The following is a 19,065-nucleotide window of genomic DNA, read 5'->3' as shown; positions in this document are numbered from 1 at the left end:
CTAGACCTATTGAACTAAGCAGGAAACCAACTAGACAGGAAACCAACTAGACCTATTGAACTAAGCAGGAAACCAACTAGACCTATTGAACTAAGCAGGAAACCAACTAGACCTATTGAACTAAGCAGGAAACCAACTAGACCTATTGAACTAAGCAGGAAACCAACTAGACCTATTGAACTAAGCAGGAAACCAACTAGACCTATTGAACTAAGCAGGAAATCAACTAGACCTATTGAACTAAGCAGGAAACCAACTAGACCTATTGAACTAAGCAGGAAACCAACTAGACCTATTGAACTAAGCAGGAAACCAACTAGACCTATTGAACTAAGCAGGAAATCAACTAGACCTATTGAACTAACTACCTTTATTAAAGGGCCCGACCTTTATTAAAGGGCCCGACCTTTATTAAAGGGCCCGACCTTTATTAAAGGGCCCGACCTTTATTAAAGGGCCCGACCTTTATTAAAGGGCCCGACCTTTATTAAAGGGCCCGACCTTTATTAAAGGGCCCTACCTTTATTAAAGGGCCCTACCTTTATTAAAGGGCCCTACCTTTATTAAAGGGCCCGACCTTTATTAAAGGGCCCTACCATAACCTTCTATTAGAACAGGAAACAGGAAACAGAGAGGTGAGGTCTAAGACACTGTGTCAGCTGGTTAACCAATAACCTTCTATTAGAACAGGAAACAGAGAGGTGAGGTCTAAGACACTGTGTCAGCTGGTTAACCAATAACCTTCTATTAGAACAGGAAACAGAGAGGTGAGGTCTAAGACACTGTGTCAGCTGGTTAACCAATAACCTTCTATTAGAACAGGAAACAGAGAGGTGAGGTCTAAGACACTGTGTCAGCTGGTTAACCAATAACCTTCTATTAGAACAGGAAACAGGAAACAGAGAGGTGAGGTCTAAGACACTGTGTCAGCTGGTTAACCAATAACCTTCTATTAGAACAGGAAACAGAGAGGTGAGGTCTAAGACACTGTGTCAGCTGGTTAACCAATAACCTTCTATTAGAACAGGAAACAGGAAACAGAGAGGTGAGGTCTAAGACACTGTCAGCTGGTTAACCAATAACCTTCTATTAGAACAGGAAACAGAGAGGTGAGGTCTAAGACACTGTGTCAGCTGGTTAACCAATAACCTTCTATTAGAACAGGAAACAGAGAGGTGAGGTCTAAGACACTGTGTCAGCTGGTTAACCAATAACCTTCTATTGGAACAGGAAACAGAGAGGTGAGGTCTAAGACACTGTGTCAGCTGGTTAACCAATAACCTTCTATTAGAACAGGAAACAGAGAGGTGAGGTCTAAGACACTGTGTCAGCTGGTTAACCAATAACCTTCTATTAGAACAGGAAACAGAGAGGTGAGGTCTAAGACACTGTGTCAGCTGGTTAACCAATAACCTTCTATTAGAACAGGAAACAGGAAACAGAGAGGTGAGGTCTGAGACACTGTGTCAGCTGGTTAACCAATAACCTTCTATTAGAACAGGAAACAGGAAACAGAGAGGTGAGGTCTGAGACACTGTGTCAGCTGGTTAACCAATAACCTTCTATTAGAACAGGAAACAGAGAGGTGAGGTCTAAGACACTGTGTCAGCTGGTTAACCAATAACCTTCTATTAGAACAGGAAACAGGAAACAGAGAGGTGAGGTCTGAGACACTGTGTCAGCTGGTTAACCAATAACCTTCTATTAGAACAGGAAACAGGAAACAGAGAGGTGAGGTCTGAGACACTGTGTCAGCTGGTTAACCAATAACCTTCTATTAGAACAGGAAACAGAGAGGTGAGGTCTAAGACACTGTGTCAGCTGGTTAACCAATAACCTTCTATTAGAACAGGAAACAGAGAGGTGAGGTCTAAGACACTGTGTCAGCTGGTTAACCAATAACCTTTTATTAGAACAGGAAACAGGAAACAGAGAGGTGAGGTCTAAGACACTGTGTCAGCTGGTTAACCAATAACCTTCTATTAGAACAGGAAACAGAGAGGTGAGGTCTAAGACACTGTGTCAGCTGGTTAACCAATAACCTTCTATTAGAACAGGAAACAGAGAGGTGAGGTCTAAGACACTGTGTCAGCTGGTTAACCAATAACCTTTTATTAGAACAGGAAACAGAGAGGTGAGGTCTAAGACACTGTGTCAGCTGGTCATTTCTCACTCTACCTAGCACAGTTTAGTGTCGGTGAAGCTGGTAGCCATAGAGATGATTGAGATATAGACAGACAGATCCAAGGATAGCTAGCTTCCTCTGAGAAGGGCAGGTAAAGCCAGGAGGTTAGGCAGCAAGCTAAGAGAGATGCTCATTCTCACAGACAGACAAGACTTTCTCTCTGTCTCACACACCCCCAAGTCCCCTGGTCGTACCTGTGGGCTTGGTGCTGGCGCTGTAGGGTGGGGGGAGAACGCTGGCCGTTATGACCCCGCCCACTGATACCAGCCCTGCGTTGTTGTACCTACCTGAGACGCATGGTAACACATTAACACTGCTACACACACACACACAGACACAGACACACACACACACACCCTACTGAACCATGCCAAGTCTGCAGTCTGAACTCGGAGCATAGTGAGAGGAACAGAATTAAAAACACTACCACTCTCTCTTCCCTTTCCTGATCTCTCTTGTTATCGGTCACAGAAGAGGCACTGAGGTGAGGAGGTCTACGTTTAAAAGGGCAAGAACAGACCAATAGGAACGTTGTCAGCGAGTGGTCGTCCAATCACCTCTCAACACATTTTCTGTTCTTTTTATTTGTTTTTATTGTTGTCAGCAGAAGTGATCTACTGCACACGGTCAATGTAGGTGATCTACTGCACACGGTCAATGTAGGTGATCTACTGCACACGGTCAATGTAGGTGATCTACTGCACACGGTCAATGTAGGTGATCTACTGCACACGGTCAATGTAGGTGATCTACTGCACACGGTCAATGTAGGTGATCTACTGCACACGGTCAATGTAGGTGATCTACTGCACACGGTCAATGTAGGTGATCTACTGCACACGGTCAATGTAGGTGATCTACTGCACACGGTCAATGTAGGTGATCTACTGCACACGGTCAATGTCGGTGATCTACTGCACACGGTCAATGTAGGTGATCTACTGTACACGGTCAATGTAGGTGATCTACTGCACACGGTCAATGTAGGTGATCTACTGCACACGGTCAATGTAGGTGATCTACTGCACACGGTCAATGTAGGTGATCTACTGCACAGGGTCAATATAGGTGATCTACTGCACAGGGTCAATGTAGGTGATCTACTGCACACGGTCAATGTAGGTGATCTACTGCACACGGTCAATGTCGGTGATCTACTGCACACGGTCAATGTCGGTGATCTACTGCACACGGTCAATGTAGGTGATCTACTGCACACGGTCAATGTCGGTGATCTACTGCACACGGTCAATGTCGGTGATCTACTGCACACGGTCAATGTCGGTGATCTACTGCACACGGTCAATGTAGGTGATCTACTGCACACGGTCAATGTAGGTGATCTACTGCACACGGTCAATGTCGGTGATCTACTGCACACGGTCAATGTAGGTGATCTACTGCACACGGTCAATGTAGGTGATCTACTGCACACGGTCAATGTAGGTGATCTACTGCACACGGTCAATGTAGGTAATCTACTGCACACGGTCAATGTAGGTAATCTACTGCACACGGTCAATGTAGGTGATCTACTGCACACGGTCAATGTAGGTGATCTACTGCACACGGTCAATGTAGGTGATCTACTGCACACGGTCAATGTAGGTGATCTACTGCACACGGTCAATGTAGGTGATCTACTGCACACGGTCAATGTAGGTGATCTACTGCACACGGTCAATGTAGGTGATCTACTGCACACGGTCAATGTAGGTAATCTACTGCACGCGGTCAATGTAGGTAATCTACTGCACGCGGTCAATGTAGGTGATCTACTGCACACGGTCAATGTAGGTGATCTACTGCACACGGTCAATGTAGGTGATCTACTGTACACGGTCAATGTAGGTGATCTACTGCACACGGTCAATGTAGGTGATCTACTGCACACGGTCAATGTAGGTGATCTACTGCACACGGTCAATGTCGGTGATCTACTGCACACGGTCAATGTAGGTGATCTACTGCACACGGTCAATGTCGGTGATCTACTGCACACGGTCAATGTAGGTGATCTACTGCACACGGTCAATGTCGGTGATCTACTGCACACGGTCAATGTAGGTGATCTACTGCACACGGTCAATGTAGGTGATCTACTGCACACGGTCAATGTAGGTGGTCTACTGCACACGGTCAATGTCGGTGATCTACTGCACACGGTCAATGTAGGTGATCTACTGCACACGGTCAATGTAGGTGATCTACTGCACACGGTCAATGTAGGTGATCTACTGCACGCGGTCAATGTAGGTGATCTACTGCACACGGTCAATGTAGGTGATCTACTGCACACGGTCAATGTAGGTGATCTACTGCACACGGTCAATGTAGGTGATCTACTGCACACGGTCAATGTAGGTGATCTACTGCACACGGTCAATGTAGGTGATCTACTGCACACGGTCAATGTAGGTGATCTACTGCACACGGTCAATGTAGGTGATCTACTGCACACGGTCAATGTAGGTGATCTACTGCACACGGTCAATGTAGGTGATCTACTGCACACGGTCAATGTAGGTGATCTACTGCACACGGTCAATGTAGGTGATCTACTGCACACGGTCAATGTAGGTGATCTACTGCACACGGTCAATGTAGGTGATCTACTGCACACGGTCAATGTAGGTGATCTACTGCACACGGTCAATGTAGGTGATCTACTGCACACGGTCAATGTAGGTGATCTACTGCACACGGTCAATGTAGGTGATCTACTGCACACGGTCAATGTCGGTGATCTACTGCACACGGTCAATGTAGGTGATCTACTGCACACGGTCAATGTAGGTGATCTACTGCACACGGTCAATGTCGGTGATCTACTGCACACGGTCAATGTAGGTGATCTACTGCACACGGTCAATGTAGGTGATCTACTGCACACGGTCAATGTAGGTGATCTACTGCACACGGTCAATGTCGGTGGTCTACTGCACACGGTCAATGTCGGTGGTCTACTGCACACGGTCAATGTAGGTGATCTACTGCACACGGTCAATGTAGGTGATCTACTGTACACGGTCAATGTAGGTGATCTACTGCACACGGTCAATGTAGGTGATCTACTGTACACGGTCAATGTAGGTGATCTACTGTACACGGTCAATGTAGGTGATCTACTGTACACGGTCAATGTAGGTGATCTATTGTACACGGTCAATGTAGGTGATCTACTGCACACGGTCAATATAGGTGGTCTGTGTTTTGTATTCAGGTGGTCTGTTTTTAGTATTAAGGTGGTCTGTGTTTAGTATTAAGGTGGTCTGTGTTTAGTATTAAGGTGGTCTGTGTTTAGTATTAAGGTGGTCTGTGTTTAGTATTAAGGTGGTCTGTGTTGTGGTCTGTGTTTAGTATTAAGGTGGTCTGTGTTTAGTATTAAGGTGGTCTGTGTTTAGTATTAAGGTGGTCTGTGTTTAGTATTCAGGTGGTCTGTGTTTAGTATTCAGGTGGTCTGTGTTTAGTATTCAGGTGGTCTGTGTTTGGTATTCAGGTGGTCTGTGTTTAGTATTAAGGTGGTCTGTGTTTAGCATTAAGGTGGTCTGTGTTTAGTATTAAGGTGGTCTGTGTTTAGTATTAAGGTGGTCTGTGTTTAGTATTAAGGTGGTCTGTGTTTAGTATTAAGGTGGTCTGTGTTTAGTATTAAGGTGGTCTGTGTTTAGTATTAAGGTGGTCTGTGTTTAGTATTCAGGTGGTCTGTGTTTAGTATTCAGGTGGTCTGTGTTTAGTATTAAGGTGGTCTGTGTTATGGTCTGTGTTTAGTATTCAGGTGGTCTGTGTTTAGTATTCAGGTGGTCTGTGTTTAGTATTAAGGTGGTCTGTCTTTAGTATTAAGGTGGTCTGTCTTTAGTATTAAGGTGGTCTGTCTTTAGTATTAAGGTGGTCTGTGTTTAGTATTAAGGTGGTCTGTGTTTAGTATTCAGGTGGTCTGTGTTTAGTATTAAGGTGGTCTGTGTTTAGTATTCAGGTGGTCTGTGTTTAGTATTAAGGTGGTCTGTGTTTAGTATTAAGGTGGTCTGTGTTTAGTATTAAGGTGGTCTGTGTTTAGTATTAAGGTGGTCTGTGTTTAGTATTAAGGTGGTCTGTGTTTAGTATTCAGGTGGTCTGTGTTTAGTATTCAGGTGGTCTGTGTTTAGTATTAAGGTGGTCTGTGTTTAGTATTAAGGTGGTCTGTGTTTAGTATTAAGGTGGTCTGTGTTTAGTATTAAGGTGGTCTGTGTTTAGTATTCAGGTGGTCTGTGTTTAGTATTAAGGTGGTCTGTGTTTAGTATTAAGGTGGTCTGTGTTTAGCATTAAGGTGGTCTGTGTTTAGTATTCAGGTGGTCTGTGTTTAGTATTAAGGTGGTCTGTGTTTAGTATTCAGGTGGTCTGTGTTTAGTATTCAGGTGGTCTGTGTTTGGTATTCAGGTGGTCTGTGTTTAGTATTAAGGTGGTCGTGTGTTTAGTATTAAGGTGGTCTGTGTTTAGTATTAAGGTGGTCTGTGTTTAGTATTAAGGTGGTCTGTGTTTAGTATTCAGGTGGTCTGTGTTTAGTATTAAGGTGGTCTGTGTTTAGTATTCAGGTGGTCTGAGTTATGGTCTGTGTTTAGTATTCAGGCGGTCTGTGTTATGGTCTGTGTTTAGTATTAAGGTGGTCTGTGTTATGGTCTGTGTTTAGTATTAAGGTGGTCTGTGTTATGGTATGTGTTTAGTATTAAGGTGGTCTGTGTTTAGCATTAAGGTGGTCTGTGTTTAGTATTAAGGTGGTCTGAGTTATGGTCTGTGTTTAGTATTCAGGCGGTCTGTGTTATGGTCTGTGTTTAGTAGGTGGTCTGTGTTATGGTCTGTGTTTAGTATTAAGGTGGTCTGTGTTATGGTCTGTGTTTAGTATTAAGGTGGTCTGTGTTATGGTCTGTGTTTAGTATTCAGGTGGTCTGTGTTTAGTATTCAGGTGGTCTGTGTTTAGTATTCAGGTGGTCTGTGTTTAGTATTAAGGTGGTCTGTGTTTAGTATTAAGGTGGTCTGTGTTTAGTATTCAGGTGTTCGGTGTTTAGTATTAAGGTGGTCTGTGTTATGGTCTGTGTTTAGCATTAAGGTGGTCTTTGTTTAATATTCAGGTGGTCTGTGTTTAGTATTAAGGTGGTCTGTGTTATGGTCTGTGTTTAGTATTCAGGTGGTCTGTGTTATGGTCTGTGTTTAGTATTCAGGTGGTCTGTGTTATTGTCTGTGTTTAGTATTCAGGTGGTCTGTGTTATGGTCTGTGTTTAGTATTCAGGTGGTCTGTGTTTAGCATTAAGGTGGTCTGTGTTTAGCATTAAGGTGGTCTGTGTTTAGTATTCAGGTGGTCTGTGTTTAGTATTAAGGTGGTCTCTGTTTAGTATTCAGGTGGTCTGTGTTTAGCATTAAGGTGGTCTGTGTTATGGTCTGTGTTTAGTATTCAGGCGGTCTGTGTTATGGTCTGTGTTTAGTATTAAGGTGGTCTGTGTTATGGTCTGTGTTTAGTATTAAGGTGGTCTGTGTTATGGTCTGTGTTTAGTATTCAGGTGGTCTGTGTTTAGTATTAAGGTGGTCTGTGTTTAGCATTAAGGTGGTCTGTGTTTAGTATTCAGGTGGTCTGTGTTTAGTATTAAGGTGGTCTGTGTTGTGGTCTGTGTTTAGTATTCAGGTGGTCTGTGTTTAGCATTTAGGTGGTCTTTGTTTAGTATTCAGGTGGTCTGTGTTTAGTATTAAGGTGGTCTGTGTTATGGTCTGTGTTTAGTATTCAGGTGGTCTGTGTTTAGTATTAAGGTGGTCTGTGTTTAGTATTAAGGTGGTCTGTGTTTAGTATTAAGGTGGTCTTTGTTTAGTATTAAGGTGGTCTGTGTTTAGTATTCAGGTGGTCTGTGTTTAGTATTAAGGTGGTCTGTGTTTAGTATTAAGGAGGTCTGTGTTTAGTATTCAGGTGTTCGGTGTTTAGTATTAAGGTGGTCTGTGTTATGGTCTGTGTTTAGTATTAAGGTGGTCTGTGTTTAGTATTCAGGTGGTCTGTGTTTAGCATTAAGGTGGTCTGTGTTATGGTCTGTGTTTAGTATTCAGGTGGTCTGTGTTTAGCATTAAGGTGGTCTGTGTTATGGTCTGTGTTTAGTATTCAGGCGGTCTGTGTTATGGTCTGTGTTTAGTATTAAGGTGGTCTGTGTTTAGTATTCAGGTGGTCTGTGTTTAGCATTAAGGTGGTCTGTGTTATGGTCTGTGTTTAGTATTCAGGTGGTCTGTGTTTAGCATTAAGGTGGTCTGTGTTATGGTCTGTGTTTAGTATTCAGGCGGTCTGTGTTATGGTCTGTGTTTAGTATTAAGGTGGTCTGTGTTATGGTCTGTGTTTAGTATTAAGGTGGTCTGTGTTATGGTCTGTGTTTAGTATTCAGGTGGTCTGTGTTTAGTATTAAGGTGGTCTGTGTTGTGGTCTGTGTTTAGTATTCAGGTGGTCTGTGTTTAGTATTCAGGTGGTCTGTGTTTAGTATTAAGGTGGTCTGTGTTTAGCATTAAGGTGGTCTGTGTTTAGCATTAAGGTGGTCTGTGTTTAGCATTAAGGTGGTCTGTGTTATGGTCTGTGTTTAGTATTCAGGTGGTCTGTGTTTAGTATTAAGGTGGTCTGTGTTTAGTATTAAGGTGGTCTGTGTTATGGTCTGTGTTTAGTATTAAGGTGGTCTGTGTTTAGTATTCAGGTGGTCTGTGTTTAGTATTCAGGTGGTCTGTGTTTAGTATTAAGGTGGTCTGTGTTTAGCATTAAGGTGGTCTGTGTTTAGTATTAAGGTGGTCTGTGTTATGGTCTGTGTTTAGTATTCAGGTGGTCTGTGTTTAGTATTAAGGTGGTCTGTGTTTAGCATTAAGGTGGTCTGTGTTATGGTCTGTGTTTAGTATTCAGGTGGTCTGTGTTTAGTATTAAGGTGGTCTGTGTTATAGTCTGTGTTTAGCATTAAGGTGGTCTTTGTTTAATATTCAGGTGGTCTGTGTTTAGTATTAAGGTGGTCTGTGTTATGGTCTGTGTTTAGTATTCAGGTGGTCTGTGTTATGGTCTGTGTTTAGTATTCAGGTGGTCTGTGTTATGGTCTGTGTTTAGTATTCAGGTGGTCTGTGTTTAGCATTAAGGTGGTCTGTGTTTAGCATTAAGGTGGTCTGTGTTTAGTATTCAGGTGGTCTGTGTTTAGTATTAAGGTGGTCTCTGTTTAGTATTCAGGTGGTCTGTGTTTAGCATTAAGGTGGTCTGTGTTATGGTCTGTGTTTAGTATTCAGGCGGTCTGTGTTATGGTCTGTGTTTAGTATTAAGGTGGTCTGTGTTATGGTCTGTGTTTAGTATTAAGGTGGTCTGTGTTATGGTCTGTGTTTAGTATTCAGGTGGTCTGTGTTTAGTATTAAGGTGGTCTGTGTTTAGTATTAAGGTGGTCTGTGTTTAGTATTCAGGTGGTCTGTGTTTAGTATTCAGGTGGTCTGTGTTTAGTATTCAGGTGGTCTGTGTTTAGTATTCAGGTGGTCTGTGTTTAGCATTTAGGTGGTCTTTGTTTAATATTCAGGTGGTCTGTGTTTAGTATTAAGGTGGTCTGTGTTATGGTCTGTGTTTAGTATTCTGTCTGTGTTTAGTATTCAGGTGGTCTGTGTTTAGTATTAAGGTGGTCTGTGTTTAGTATTAAGGTGGTCTTTGTTTAGTATTAAGGTGGTCTGTGTTTAGTATTCAGGTGGTCTGTGTTTAGTATTAAGGTGGTCTGTGTTTAGTATTCAGGTGGTCTGTGTTTAGTATTAAGGTGGTCTGTGTTTAGTATTAAGGTGGTCTGTGTTTAGCATTAAGGTGGTCTGTGTTTAGTATTAAGGTGGTCTGTGTTTAGCATTAAGGTGGTCTGTGTTATGGTCTGTGTTTAGTATTCAGGTGGTCTGTGTTTAGTATTAAGGTGGTCTGTGTTATGGTCTGTGTTTAGTATTCAGGTGGTCTGTGTTTAGCATTAAGGTGGTCTTTGTTTAGTATTCAGGTGGTCTGTGTTTAGTATTAAGGTGGTCTGTGTTATGGTCTGTTTAGTATTCAGGTGGTCTGTGTTTAGTATTAAGGTGGTCTGTGTTATGGTCTGTGTTTAGTATTAAGGTGGTCTGTGTTTAGTATTAAGGTGGTCTGTGTTATGGTCTGTGTTTAGTATTCAGGTGGTCTGTGTTTAGTATTAAGGTGGTCTGTGTTATGGTCTGTGTTTAGTATTCAGGTGGTCTGTGTTATGGTCTGTGTTTAGTATTCAGGTGGTCTGTGTTTAGTATTCAGGTGGTCTGTGTTTAGTATTAAGGTGGTCTGTGTTATGGTCTGTGTTTAGTATTCAGGTGGTCTGTGTTATGGTCTGTGTTTAGTATTCAGGTGGTCTGTGTTTAGTATTAAGGTGGTCTGTGTTATGGTCTGTGTTTAGTATTCAGGTGGTCTGTGTTTAGCATTAAGGTGGTCTGTGTTTAGTATTAAGGTGGTCTGTGTTTAGTATTAAGGTGGTCTGTGTTTAGTATTCAGGTGGTCTGTGTTTAGTATTAAGGTGGTCTGTGTTATGGTCTGTGTTTAGTATTCAGGTGGTCTGTGTTTAGTATTCAGGTGGTCTGTGTTTAGCATTAAGGTGGTCTGTGTTTAGCATTAAGGTGGTCTGTGTTTAGCATTAAGGTGGTCTGTGTTTAGTATTCAGGTGGTCTGTGTTTAGCATTAAGGTGGTCTGTGTTTAGTATTCAGGTGGTCTGTGTTTAGCATTAAGGTGGTCTGTGTTATGGTCTGTGTTTAGTATTCAGGTGGTCTTACTCGGTGCGATGGTGGCGTGAGGTCTGCAGGGGGGAATAGGGTAGGGTACTGGCCGCTGAGGGTTGTAGGACGACGGAGACTGGAGGAGAGAGGAAGAAAAACAAACATAATGAGACTAAATTATTCACTGACCAATCAAAATAATGAATCTGACTCACTGACCAATCAAAATAATGAATCTGACTTCCTGAAGCAGAAAACTAAGTCTCACAGTGGTTCGATTCAACTTTTATCCTTTTTTAAAAATGTTAATATATTTTTTTACAAACATTTTGTAAATAGATCTCGTGAAAGGTGATCATTCATGTGTCTTCACCAAATGGTACCATATTCCCTACATAGTGAGCCCGGGCCAAAAGTAGTGCAAGGGAATTAGGGTGCCATTTTGTACTCGTTTCAGACTTGTTTTGAAATAAAGAGCTCCACCTAGTGGTTGAGAATGAAAGTACAGCCTGGTCCTTACTGGTTTGAATGGTCCAATGATGCGGGCTGCGATGCCTTTCCCCTCGGTGTTGGCAGGGGTCTCCTCTCCCTCCTTCTTTACAGGAGTTCCCTGACAGGAGAAATAGAAAACAAAATGGTTGTTGTGTCATCTCAATGACGATACCGTACTGACATTTATAAAATGTTAAAATTAGACCATACAAAGTTGATTGACTTTTCAACGGATGCCAGTCCTCACATTTCTCAGAAAATAAAATAGATCTGAAAAGTACCATAAAAAACAATGTCCTCGAGCATCATGTAGGGATCCACAACTTCCTCTTTTATTATGGAAACCGAACGGTGCCTCAGACTCACCTACGGCAAACTTTCAATGACGTTATCCCACTTTTGAAACCAATGGGGTCTTGACGAGGTCACTACTATGGAGTGATGTCAGTGCCAACAGAAATTGTATTTGAATGTTATACATTTGAATTTTGTATTAGGATATTGAATTAGGATATTGAATTTGAATTAGGATATTGAATTTTGTATTAGGATATTGAATTAGGATATTGAATTTGAATTAGGATATTGAATTAGGATATTGAATTTGAATTAGGATATTGAATTTGTATTAGGATATTGAATTTGTATTAGGATATTGAATTTGTATTAGGATATTGAATTAGGATATTGAATTAGGATATTGAATTTGTATTAGGATATTGAATTAGGATATTGAATTTGAATTAGGATATTGAATTTGAATTAGGATATTGAATTTGTATTAGGATATTGAATTTGTATTAGGATATTGAATTTGTATTAGGATATTGAATTTGTATTAGGATATTGAATTAGGATATTGAATTTGTATTAGGATATTGAATTAGGATATTGAATTTGTATTAGGATATTGAATTAGGATATTGAATTTGTATTAGGATATTGAATTAGGATATTGAATTTGTATTAGGATATTGGATTAGGATATTGAATTTGTATTAGGATATTGGATTAGGATATTGAATTAGGATATTGAATTTGAATTAGGATATTGAATTTGTATTAGGATATTGGATTAGGATATTGAATTAGGATATTGAATTTGAATTAGGATATTGAATTTGAATTAGGATATTGAATTTGTATTAGGATATTGGATTAGGATATTGAATTAGGATATTGAATTAGGATATTGAATTAGGATATTGAATGTGTATTAGGATATTGAATTTGTATTAGGATATTGAATTTGAATTAGGATATTGAATTAGGATATTGAATTTGAATTAGGATATTGAATTTGAATTAGGATATTGAATTTGAATTAGGATATTGAATTTGAATTAGGATATTGAATTTGAATTAGGATATTGAATTTGAATTAGGATATTGAATTAGGATATTGAATTTGAATTAGGATATTGAATTAGGATATTGAATTAGGATATTGAATTTGAATTAGGATATTGAATTTGAATTAGGATATTGAATTTGAATTAGGATATTGAATTAGGATATTGAATTTGAATTAGGATATTGAATTAGGATATTGAATTTGTATTAGGATATTGAATTAGGATATTGAATTTGTATTAGGATATTGAATTTGTATTAGGATATTGAATTTGTATTAGGATATTGAATTAGGATATTGAATTAGGATATTGAATTTGAATTAGGATATTGAATTAGGATATTGAATTTGAATTAGGATATTGAATTAGGATATTGAATTAGGATATTGAATTTGAATTAGGATATTGAATTTGAATTAGGATATTGAATTTGAATTAGGATATTGAATTAGGATATTGAATTTGTATTAGGATATTGGATTAGGATATTGAATTTGTATTAGGATATTGAATTAGGATATTGAATTTGTATTAGGATATTGAATTAGGATATTGAATTTGAATGTTTAATTGCACAAATTTAACTTGTATTTCCTGATTTGAAACTGAATTGAATGAATATTAAATTCAGTTTAAAAATACAATTTCAATTTAATCTGATATTCAGATTCAATATTTATATTGTCAATATGTTAAATATTGCATTAATTGTGTGTGTATCAAGTTTACAAACTATAGAGGAGAACACATAGAATCAAACGGTCTCTGTGGTAACCAGAGACAACATCCTGGTACTTTGCCAGTCAGGAATGGTAGAGGAGGAGAACACATAGAATCAAACGGTCTCTGTGGTAACCAGAGACAACATCCTGGTACTTTGCCAGTCAGGAATGGTAGAGGAGGAGAACACATAGAATCAAACGGTCTCTGTGGTAACCAGAGACAACATCCTGGTACTTTGCCAGTCAGGAATGGTAGAGGAGGAGAACACATAGAATCAAACGGTCTCTGTGCTCAACAGAAGCTTCTGGCGGTTTCTGAAGCCAAACGTGGCATGTTGAATTTATTTTCTCCCCGTGAAAGCTAAGTCTCCCTGGAGCATGGACGTGCCTTCTGTACCCCTCGATGAAGATTACAGGCTGCGTTATAGAAGGGAGTGTCACAAAACACACAATTTGACCCCCATAAGATAATAGCTGAATAGCCCTGTCAAAGGATAGGCAATCCACTCCTTATTTAATCTTGCTCTTGTGACTGACTGGGTTCGAACCAGGTCTCCTGCATGGTACAAGACTGTGTTAGCCCACTTACAGTGGGGAAATGCAAATGAATTACTTAAAAATCATACAATGTGATTTTTTTGATTTTTGTTTTAGATTCCCTCTCTCACAGTTGAAGTGTACCTATGATAAAAGTTACAGACCTCTACATGCTTTTTAAGTAGGAAAACCTGCTAAATCGGCAGTGTATCAAATACTTGTTCTCCCCACTGTATCTAAAGCCTATAGGTACAAGTTCAGGAAGCTCAGGTAAAAGACGATACGCTGCTTGCTTAACGAGTACCCCCCTGATTCAGCTCATACCGAGACTTGAACTCAGGACCTCTGACTCGGCAAACACACGTGACCGCCCTCCTGAAGTACCGCCCTCCTGAAGTACCGCCCTCCTGAAGTACCGCCCTCCTGAAGTACCGCCCTCCTGAAGTACCGCCCTCCTGAAGTACCGCCCTCCTGAAGTACCGCCCTCCTGAAGTACCGCCCTCCTGAAGTACCGCCCTCCTGAAGTACCGCCCTCCTGAAGTACCGCACCGCCCTCCTGAAGTACCGCCCTCCTGAAGTACCGCCCTCCTGAAGTACCGCCCTCCTGAAGTACCGCCCTCCTGAAGTACCGCCCTCCTGAAGTACCGCCCTCCGGAACCCCCCAACCCATCGTGCTATTAATAAAAAAAGGCCTTCTTTAATTACGCAAGTGGTAACACTTCCGGCTGAGGAGTATCACAGATGTTCGTCTGTTACGCCAAGTCTTTAAGACCCAGCAAGGTTACTCATCACAGATGTTCGTCTGTTACGCCAAGTCTTTAAGACCCAGCAAGGTTACTCATCACAGATGTTCGTCTGTTACGCCAAGTCTTTAAGACCCAGCAAGGTTACTCATCACAGATGTTCGTCTGTTACGCCAAGTCTTTAAGACCCAGCAAGGTTACTCATCACAGATGTTCGTCTGTTACGCCAAGTCTTTAAGACCCAGCAAGGTTACTCATCACAGATGTTCGTCTGTTACGCCAAGTCTTTAAGACCCAGCAAGGTTACTCATCACAGATGTTCGTCTGTTACGCCAAGTCTTTAAGACCCAGCAAGGTTACTCATCACAGATGTTCGTCTGTTATGCCAAGTCTTTAAGACCCAGCAAGGTTACTCATCACAGATGTTCGTCTGTTACGCCAAGTCTTTAAGACCCAGCAAGGTTACTCATCACAGATGTTCGTCTGTTATGCTAAGTCTTTAAGACCCAGCAAGGTTACTCATCACAGATGTTCGTCTGTTATGCTAAGTCTTTAAGACCCAGCAAGGTTACTCATCACAGATGTTCGTCTGTTACGCCAAGTCTTTAAGACCCAGCAAGGTTACTCATCACAGATGTTCGTCTGTTACGCCAAGTCTTTAAGACCCAGCAAGGTTACTCATCACAGATGTTCGTCTGTTACGCCAAGTCTTTAAGACCCAGCAAGGTTACTCATCACAGATGTTCGTCTGTTATGCTAAGTCTTTAAGACCCAGCAAGGTTACTCATCACAGATGTTCTGTCTGTTACGCACAAGTCTTTAAGACCCAGCAAGGTTACTTCATCACAGATGTTCGTCTGTTACGCTAAGTCTTTAAGACCCAGCAAGGTTACTCATCACAGATGTTCGTCTGTTACGCTAAGTCTTTAAGACCCAGCAAGGTTACTCATCACAGATGTTCGTCTGTTACGCCAAGTCTTTAAGACCCAGCAAGGTTACTCATCACAGATGTTCGTCTGTTACGCCAAGTCTTTAAGACCCAGCAAGGTTACTCATCACAGATGTTCGTCTGTTACGCCAAGTCTTTAAGACCCAGCAAGGTTACTCATCACAGATGTTCGTCTGTTACGCCAAGTCTTTAAGACCCAGCAAGGTTACTCATCACAGAGTCTGTTACGCCAAGTCTTTAAGACCCAGCAAGGTTACTCATCACAGATGTTCGTCTGTTACGCCAAGTCTTTAAGACCCAGCAAGGTTACTCATCACAGATGTTCGTCTGTTACGCCAAGTCTTTAACCCAGCAAGGTTACTCATCACAGATGTTCGTCTGTTACACCAAGTCTTTAAGACCCAGCAAGGTTACTCATCACAGATGTTCGTCTGTTACGCTAAGTCTTTAAGACCCAGCAAGGTTACTCATCACAGATGTTCGTCTGTTACGCCAAGTCTTTAAGACCCAGCAAGGTTACTCATCACAGATGTTCGTCTGTTACGCCAAGTCTTTAAGACCCAGCAAGGTTACTCATCACAGATGTTCGTCTGTTACGCCAAGTCTTTAAGACCCAGCAAGGTTACTCATCACAGATGTTCGTCTGTTACGCCAAGTCTTTAAGACCCAGCAAGGTTACTCATCACAGATGTTCGTCTGTTACGCCAAGTCTTTAAGACCCAGCAAGGTTACTCATCACAGATGTTCGTCTGTTACGCCAAGTCTTTAAGACCCAGCAAGGTTACTCATCACAGATGTTCGTCTGTTATGCTAAGTCTTTAAGACCCAGCAAGGTTACTCATCATACGCCAAGTCCAGATGTTCACAGATCTGTTACGCCAAGTCTTTAAGACCCAGCAAGGTTACTCATCACAGATGTTCGTCTGTTACGCCAAGTCTTTAAGACCCAGCAAGGTTACTCATCACAGATGTTCGTCTGTTACGCCAAGTCTTTAAGACCCAGCAAGGTTACTCATCACAGATGTTCGTCTGTTACGCCAAGTCTTTAAGACCCAGCAAGGTTACTCATCACAGATGTTCGTCTGTTACGCCAAGTCTTTAAGACCCAGCAAGGTTACTCATCACAGATGTTCGTCTGTTACGCCAAGTCTTTAAGACCCAGCAAGGTTACTCATCACAGTCTGTTACGCCAAGTCTTTAAGACCCAGCAAGGTTACTCATCACAGATGTTCGTCTGTTACGCCAAGTCTTTAAGACCCAGCAAGGTTACTCATCACAGATGTTCGTCTGTTACGCCAAGTCTTTAAGACCCAGCAAGGTTACTCATCACAGATGTTCGTCTGTTACGCCAAGTCTTTAAGACCCAGCAAGGTTACTCATCACAGATGTTCGTCTGTTACGCCAAGTCTTTAAGACCCAGCAAGGTTACTCATCACAGATGTTCGTCTGTTATGCTAAGTCTTTAAGACCCAGCAAGGTTACTCATCACAGATGTTCGTCTGTTACGCCAAGTCTTTAAGACCCAGCAAGGTTACTCATCACAGATGTTCGTCTGTTACGCCAAGTCTTTAAGACCCAGCAAGGTTACTCATCACAGATGTTCGTCTGTTACACCAAGTCTTTAAGACCCAGCAAGGTTACTCATCACAGATGTTCGTCTGTTACGCCAAGTCTTTAAGACCCAGCAAGGTTACTCATCACAGATGTTCGTCTGTTACGCTAAGTCTTTAAGACCCAGCAAGGTTACTCATCACAGATGTTCGTCTGTTACGCCAAGTCTTTAAGACCCAGCAAGGTTACTCATCACAGATGTTCGTCTGTTACGCCAAGTCTTTAAGACCCAGCAAGGTTACTCATCACAGATGTTCGTCTGTTACGCCAAGTCTTTAAGATACAGCAAGGTTACTCATCACAGATGTTCGTCTGTTACGCCAAGTCTTTAAGATACAGCAAGGTTACTCATCACAGATGTTCGTCTGTTACGCCAAGTCTTTAAGATACAGCAAGGTTACTCATCACAGATGTTCGTCTGTTACGCCAAGTCTTTAAGATACAGCAAGGTTACTCATCACAGATGTTCGTCTGTTACGCCAAGTCTTTAAGATACAGCAAGGTTACTCATCACAGATGTTCGTCTGTTACACCAAGTCTTTAAGATACAGCAAGGATACTCATCACAGATGTTCGTCTGTTATGCTAAGTCGTTAAGACCCAGCAAGGTTACTCATCACAGATGTTCGTCTGTTACGCTAAGTCGTTAAGACCCAGCAAGGATACTCATCAAAAGAGCGTGGATTGACTGAGACCTGAAGACATGTTAGATGTGTTGGTTTCAAGTCTCCAGCAAGGGTAGTCATTAGATTAACATGTGTCTAACTGGGTTAAGACTAATAGAAATTAAAAATTAAAGAATTCAAATACAATTCCTGTTGGTACGGAAATCGCTCCATACACTAGGTGTTGAACGAAGGATACTATAGTATTTCTTTTTTACAAGCTGGTCTACTGACAGACAACGTGTGGCGGTGGCCCCATTAATTTACAATGAAGCCTAGGTTCCAGCTGGGGGGGATCTGCAGCGCTCGTGGAAGCCGCTCAGCTGAAGCGTAGAAAATAGGATTCTGAAAAATTGGGCTACTTTGAAAAAAATGATGTTGTGGGTGAAAATGTATCTATCATTATCTAGTCATTCCAGGGCTTTTCTTTATGTTGACCATTATCTAGTCATTCCAGGGCTTTTCTTTATGTTGACCATTATCTAGTCATTCCAGGGCTTTTCTTTATGTTGACCATTATCTAGTCATTCCAGGGCTTTTCTTCATGTTGACCATTATCTCGTCATTCCAGGGCTTTTCTTTATGTTGACCATTATCTAGTCATTCCAGGGCTTTTCTTTATGTTGACCATTATCTTGTCATTCCATGGCTTTTCTTTATGTTGACCATTATCTAGTCATTCCAGGGCTTTTCTTTATGTTGACCATTATCTAGTCATTCCAGGGCTTTTCTTTATGTTGACCATTATCTAGTCATTCCAGGGCTTTTCTTTATGTTGACCATTATCTAGTCATTCCAGGGCTTTTCTTCATGTTGACCATTATCTCGTCATTCCAGGGCTTTTCTTCATGTTGACCATTATCTAGTCATTCCAGGGCTTTTCTTTATGTTGACCATTATCTAGTCATTCCAGGGCTTTTCTTTATGTTGACCATTATCTAGTCATTCCAGGGCTTTTCTTTATGTTGACCATTATCTAGTCATTCCAGGGCTTTTCTTCATGTTGACCATTATCTAGTCATTCCAGGGCTTTTCTTCATGTTGACCATTATCTGGTCATTCCAGGGCTTTTCTTCATGTTGACCATTATCTA

The 19,065-nt window shown here is 41.2% G+C and overlaps 1 protein-coding gene and 2 long non-coding RNA genes across 55 annotated transcripts in view; 1 reads left to right on the top strand and 2 right to left on the bottom strand.

The window, feature by feature from the left end:
- Positions 1 to 518, bottom strand: part of LOC127930574 (uncharacterized) — a 2,596-nt gene extending 2,078 nt beyond the window's left edge. For 2 of the 3 annotated variants that reach the window (XR_008138175.1, XR_008138177.1), the window contains exons 1-2: positions 53 to 518; positions 1 to 6 (exon numbers count right to left, since the gene is read on the bottom strand). The exon at positions 1 to 6 is cut by the window's left edge. This is a non-coding gene — a long non-coding RNA (uncharacterized LOC127930574). The remainder of the gene's footprint in view (positions 7 to 52) is intronic. The other variant, XR_008138176.1, reaches the window with a different exon arrangement.
- proser1 (proline and serine rich 1) overlaps positions 1 to 19,065 on the bottom strand; it is a 79,532-nt gene that overhangs the window by 17,734 nt on the left and 42,733 nt on the right. For all 50 annotated transcript variants that reach the window (XR_008138130.1, XR_008138146.1, XR_008138147.1 and 47 more), the window contains exons 7-9: positions 11,419 to 11,508; positions 10,956 to 11,034; positions 2,380 to 2,472 (exon numbers count right to left, since the gene is read on the bottom strand). Coding sequence is in view for 1 of the 50 variants with exons in the window: in XM_052520095.1 (XP_052376055.1) it covers positions 2,380 to 2,472; positions 10,956 to 11,034; positions 11,419 to 11,508 (262 nt within the window). In the remaining 49 variants the exon portion in view is untranslated. The remainder of the gene's footprint in view (positions 1 to 2,379; positions 2,473 to 10,955; positions 11,035 to 11,418; positions 11,509 to 19,065) is intronic.
- Positions 7,244 to 10,749, top strand: LOC127930575 (uncharacterized). 2 transcript variants are annotated; one of them, XR_008138178.1, is made up of 6 exons: positions 7,244 to 7,377; positions 7,412 to 7,489; positions 8,672 to 8,737; positions 8,916 to 8,959; positions 9,016 to 9,093; positions 10,300 to 10,749. It is a non-coding gene; the product is annotated as an uncharacterized LOC127930575 (long non-coding RNA). The 2 variants fall into 2 exon arrangements; XR_008138179.1 differs by lacking the exons at positions 7,244 to 7,377; positions 7,412 to 7,489; positions 8,916 to 8,959 and having other exon boundaries at positions 8,673 to 8,737; positions 8,994 to 9,093.

Source organism: Oncorhynchus keta, chromosome 6, assembly GCF_023373465.1.
Source record: "Oncorhynchus keta strain PuntledgeMale-10-30-2019 chromosome 6, Oket_V2, whole genome shotgun sequence".
Taxonomy (NCBI): domain Eukaryota; kingdom Metazoa; phylum Chordata; class Actinopteri; order Salmoniformes; family Salmonidae; genus Oncorhynchus; species Oncorhynchus keta.
The sequence above is the reverse complement of the archived record's forward strand: the minus strand, read 5'-3'. Positions and strand labels throughout refer to the sequence as shown.